Genomic DNA, 5,671 nt, shown 5'->3' on the forward strand with positions numbered 1-5,671 from the left:
AACCATAGAGGATCATTTTAAACATCTTAACATTTTTAAGAAAATTGTTATTTCAAATGGTTTAGTTATATCCAAAACTAAAATGTCTCTATTTCAAACCAAAATTCGTTTCTTAGGCCATAATATTGAAAAAGGAAAAATCATTCCTATAAACAGAAGTATTGAGTTTGGATCTAAGTTTCCAGATGAAATTACTGATAAAACTCAGCTTCAAAGATTTTTAGGAAGCTTGAATTATATTTCCCCTTATTACGCTGATCTAGCAAAAGATACAGCTATCCCCTATGATAGACTGAAAAAAAGTCTTAATATGTGGTCTAAAGATCATACTAATGTTGTTAAAAAAAGTAAGAGTAAAGTTATATCTTTACCATGTCTTATGTTAGCTAATCCTTATTGGGATAAAATTATTGAGACTGATGCTTCAGACATTGGTTATGGAGGAATTCTTAAACAGGTTAATCCTTTGGATAAAAAGGAATATTTGGTCCGATTTTATTCAGGAAAATGGAATCCAGCACAATCTAGTTATGCAACTGTTGCAAAAGAAGTTCTTGCGATAGTAAGATGTGTTTTAAAATTTCAAAATGATTTATATAATCAAAAATTTATAATTAGGACAGATTGCAGTTCTGCGAAATTTATGTTCCAAAAAGATTTTAAACATGATGTTTCACAACAGATGTTTGCAAGATGGCAAGCGCATTTAGCCCCTTTTGATTTTGAAATCTTTTATAAAAAAGGTTCTGAAAATCATCTCCCGGATTTTTTAACAAGGGAGTATTTATCTGTTTAATGTTTAATCTTTCAGGAATGTATCGTGGCAATGGCCGTGGCACTTATCCCTCTAATAGAGGGAGAGGAAGATATTTCCCTAATAAGGGAAGTAATTCAGAGAATCAGGACCAAGTAATATCTTGATCCAGCATGGAAGCAGGAAGCTTATAGCTAAATCTTTTAATGATGAAATCATAGAAAAAGAAGAACTCGAAGAGTTCAGACTATGGAAACAAAAGGGACAAGATAAAATCTCTCATTCCTTTAGGAAGATAATTAAGGAATCAATTGATGAAAAAGAAAAAATGGTTAAAAACCAAGAAGAAAGGATTATACTCCTTCTTAATATGTCTGATAAAAGATGGGAAGATCAGCCCTGGCTTTTATGTGAGAGATATCTCATAAATAGCAATTATACAATGGAGTCATATAAAAACAGATTTTTTTATGAAAACATACTTTCATCAAATGGTTGTGAAATCAATCATTTCACTACTATTGACGCAGAAATTTATAATTTCTCAAAAATTATAATCAGAAAAGTTATATCCATTGAAGAATGGGGAATCACTCCTCTCAAAACAAAATCCTTAATTATCAAAGGAACTCGTATTGAGTATAATTATTGGGATTATATTCAAGCATTTGATAAAACTTTTTTATATGAAAATGACAACAGAAGTCATACTTGGTTCATAAAAATTAGCCAAGAAATTTATAACCAAACCATACCGCCCTGGTTAATAAAATGGTGGCAGTTCTATGGAACATCAGAGGAAATATGGAACATCACAGGAAATATTACCTCAATTATTTAGAGATCTATATAATGAATGGAAAGAGGTTATACCAAAGGCTCCAGAGGATAATATTCCTGGAATTATCCAAATGCAATTTTTTATTGAATTTTCTATTCCTTGGATTTGGAAATTTAATCCAAAAACGGGTTATACCCAAGAAAAATTATTTTGTTTAAAAAGAGAATCATATTCTCGCTTTTGGGACACTATGCTCAGAGAAAATAAAGACACTAACAAACTCAATTGTAGTTCTACTCTTGATCTTATTCAAGAAAATATTGATAGTTTTACTATTCTTTATCTCAATAATGAGGATGGTCATTCAGATGGTGTTCATTCTGAATCCTTGGAAAATATCCAGGACAAGACAGAGGAAGAAATTGTTCAACATTATTTCGCTTTAGCTCAAAAGGCTTTGGCTCAAAAGGCCAATAATGATGATGACAAATCACAGAAAAGTGATACTTCTATGGCGATATCTATGGCATCAAGCAGCAAAAACAAATTTGATATTTTACAAGACGCTCAAAATCCAGAAGAGGATAATATTATAGCAGATGATATCAACAAAAATACCCAGATTTTTCATGACTTGGCAAATAGTTTAAAAGGTTAATAAGGACCATTGGATGTGTTATTATGAGCACTAAAAATAGGTGCACACATTTGGAATATTAGGGAAAAGATGCGTAAAATAATGCATGCCTATTTTTGTGTGTTTCAAAAGCACACTTGAGTAAGACCTTGAATTTTGTTTTGCTTTTATAAAGCACACAATAAATCTACTGTTATGTAATTCATATGTTTCCCGCTCCTTGCCTATAAAAGGATGCATTTTTTATTGTTGAGGGCAGGCTTTTTCCTGGCTCTATCTCTATCTCTCACTTGTAAATATTCTCTCTTTATAATAAAAGTTTACTAAGCGTTCCTCATCTACTGGTTGACAAATTAAGTTTGTAAGTTGTTTCTTTTAATTTTTGTTTTTATTTTTATTTTTATTTTACATACTCCAAGGATGAGCCTTATAGGCTAAATCCTTTGTTGAATTATGACAAGGCTTGACTAAACTACCTATTTGTTGTTGTTGTTGTTGTTGTTGTTGGGTTTTAGTTTATATTTGTTGTGGGTTTTGTTTTTTTTTTAGTCTCTCCTGTTTTTGTATTGTGTTAATTTTTCAGAACTAGAACCTCACGGGTTCAGTCTAGCCACGGTGATCGGAGAGGTGTTGAGAAAATTGCTATTCAAAGAAGCGGTTAAGTGTAGAGCATTATCCCGGGTTTTCGGGGAAGGCTTCACTCTCGTGAGGAATGTGGAGTTTGATTGCACATCTACGACTCAATTTGAAAGACAAATTAAACTCGTATCGTCTAATAATATCATCCAAAGTTTGAGGATTGAGTTTACTGCTGGAAATAACAACCTACCTGATGAAAATAACAAGTTCTTGTAGTTATTGAATGATTGGTTGACCAAGATTGGTACAAAGGTCGAAGACCTCACTGTCACTATCGAAGGAGAACTATCTGCCTCACTGCCTGACCTTTCAACCGACTCAACTCAAGAGTTTAACCACCAGTGTGCTAGGTAGGGTGCAACTGCCGTCCAACAGCATTCGACTTTCATGCCTTAGGAGTCTCGATGTCACTCTGGAAGAAATTGATACACATACACTGGAGCAGCTGGGTAATATAATCACCTTGTCTAACAAGTTACAAGATGCTAAGATCAATCTAAGTAGTTGGTGTTTTGGAGTTTTCAAAGCATCACAAGTTGAGCATCATGCCCCTGCTGCCCATGTCTTCTTCATTAGGAGTGGAAGTCTGATGACCTTGGAAATCAGAGGAGAGTTGCTCTTCGACAACGAGGAGAACAAAGTTCTGATTTACACGGAAATTCCTACTAAAGCAAAGTGGAGAGTAAAACAAATATACGATCATCTGGAGGGAGGTTGTATAAAAAAAGGTTCTCCAGCTAAGGTCGGAATGATAAGAGCATATGAATCAATAGTGTATACAATATATTTTACTTTTGTTTTACTTTGTTGATCCATCGCGAGGACGAGCAAGTCTTGATTAAAACAACAGATCTGAAGACTTGTGACTTATGCTCATGTAGGTTTTAAAATTGTGGCATGAGATCTGCTGCAATTTGTTAGAAGGTTCAGATTAGAAGTCATGGTAAGTAGAATAAAGGAGGAGATAAGACTGAGTGTCTGACAGGTTTTCAAAGGAATGATGATCCATAGTGATAGAAATAATAGTTGCCTTACATTGGGGCTGGTACTGGTATAAGAATATTGTATGTGTGCTGTTTAGTGTTTGGAAATTGGATGTAATAGGCCTTTGATGGTTCTCAAGTATTATTAGCTTGAGGATATAGATTTTTTTTAGTGTTATTAATCCATAGTGTATGAGTACAATTGATATTAATACTAGTTGGTTGAATTTTGAAAGACACATCTGAGTTCAGCCATGGCCTTCCTCTTAGTTTTACTTTGTTATTCGAGTTGTATTTCTCTTTCAGGCCTTGACTACTATACTTGTTCTGTGCAATATTTTGTGTATGGTGTTTTAGCAGGTTATTAAACTGTTATTTGTGCAACCATCCCTCATAGTCACAAGGGTATATAAACACATATGAATTTGTTAAAGGGTTAAAAAAAGATGCGATAATTTATTGTATGGTTAATAGTTAGTTGATGGTCGGGTACACTAACTAATGAGAAATGGTTGGGTGGTAATGAGGATTATACAATTGATAAAGGCTATGAATGTCTTACTACTGTAATGTAATTGAGATGCGGATGATCAAGAGTGCTGTTGTGGGTGGGCCATGGTAAGTAGAATTAAGGACGAGATAAAAAACAAGGCTGCTTGTCAGACAGGTTTTGAAAAGAATGCTGGTACTGTGTGCACAAAAGCAATTAGATAGTAGATACCATAATCCTTAAAAAAAACCGAAACTATAGCAACTATCCCCATATGCAATTGTGTGGATAACCAGGGTTGTTGTTTTTGTTTGAATGAGGAGGATACGGGTGTCCATGCCATCTTCACATGCCCATGGACTGATGTTTACTGGGATAATGGAGGATTTAAAGACATGTTGCTGGCAGCCCCTAAGACGTCGTGTGCCGAGCTATATCACTGGATGTTGGAAAAATTAAATGATGAAAGTCGGATGCGCTTCCTAGCCTTATCATGGAGCATTTGGACTTGTATAAATATGAGGCTTTTCGATGACGAGGACCCTAATCCGGAATTGGTGATTGTAGGCTTTCAAAAAATGGTGTTGGACTACAGGGAGTACATGGAGGTAGTGGAGGTCAGAGCTGAGCAGGATGGGCTGGTAGGAGGGAGCTCGTGGTCACCTCCTTTGAGTGGTGTGGTTAAGATCAATACCAATGCTGCGGTTTTTAACAGTGGCGAGATAGGTCTGGGGGTGGTTGGGCGTGATGTGGATGGGAGTGTAGTGGTAGTCGGGGCAAAACATATTAAAGCTGTGTGGGACACGGAGATGGCAGAAGCCCAGGCAGTGGTATTTGGTATGGAAGTGGCGCATCAGGTGGGAGTCGAAAAAATTGCAGTCGAGAGTGACTCACTTACGATGATAAATGCAATTTGAAAAGGCAATTTTTTGAGAGGACCGGTGGGACTGTTAATGAATGAAGCTCACTTAATGGCAGAGAAGTTCATGACAGCAACTTTTTCACATGTCAAAAGAGGAGCGAATGCAATAACACATCATACTGCTAGATTATGTACTTCAGCAACTTGTTTTTATTTGGATTTCCCGCAAGTCATTTTGGCTTTAACGGAGCTTGATTTAATATAATGTAGCTCTCTTTTGTTTTCAAAAACAAAAAAAAAGGAAATGTATTGTATTTTACTCCCCCTGTATTTCTTTGTAAATATAGAAACAACAGACCAAAGCTTACTTCAGTCACTTCCCCCATAAAATCACCCCCCCCCCCCCTTCAGTATTTTTTTGTAAATCAGCAAACCAAAATTAGGGTTAGTTGTTTACACTCATTTTACTTTTTCCCTCAATTTGTTTTTGCTAATCTCAATCAATTGATTATCTTTCCGTCAATA

The 5,671-nt window shown here is 35.4% G+C and overlaps 1 protein-coding gene and 1 long non-coding RNA gene across 2 annotated transcripts; both read left to right on the forward strand.

Annotated features, from left to right (window-relative positions):
- Nucleotides 1-2,426: 2,426 nt before the first annotated feature.
- On the forward strand, nt 2,427-3,864 carry LOC141593977 (uncharacterized). The gene is made up of 2 exons (XR_012521977.1): nt 2,427-2,533; nt 2,756-3,864. It is a non-coding gene; the product is annotated as an uncharacterized LOC141593977 (long non-coding RNA).
- A 545-nt stretch (nt 3,865-4,409) lies between these two features.
- Nucleotides 4,410-5,201, forward strand: LOC141649070 (uncharacterized). Its single transcript, XM_074457772.1, has 2 exons — nt 4,410-4,484; nt 4,581-5,201. Exons 1-2 carry the CDS (start codon nt 4,410-4,412, stop codon nt 5,199-5,201), a joined length of 696 nt encoding a protein of 231 aa, XP_074313873.1.
- The last annotated feature ends 470 nt before the right edge of the window (nt 5,202-5,671 follow it).

Source organism: Silene latifolia, chromosome 1 (genome assembly GCF_048544455.1).
Source record: "Silene latifolia isolate original U9 population chromosome 1, ASM4854445v1, whole genome shotgun sequence".
NCBI lineage: Eukaryota > Viridiplantae > Streptophyta > Magnoliopsida > Caryophyllales > Caryophyllaceae > Silene > Silene latifolia.

Excerpts from the sequence above, each read along its gene's own strand:
- LOC141649070 (XM_074457772.1), top strand. The coding sequence starts at position 4,410 with ATGGTAAGTAGAATTAAGGACGAGATAAAAAACAAGGCTGCTTGTCAG. Across the intron at positions 4,485-4,580 it reads TTGAAAAGAATGCTGGTACT|GGTTGTTGTTTTTGTTTGAA; the intron begins GTGTGCACAAAA and ends GTGGATAACCAG.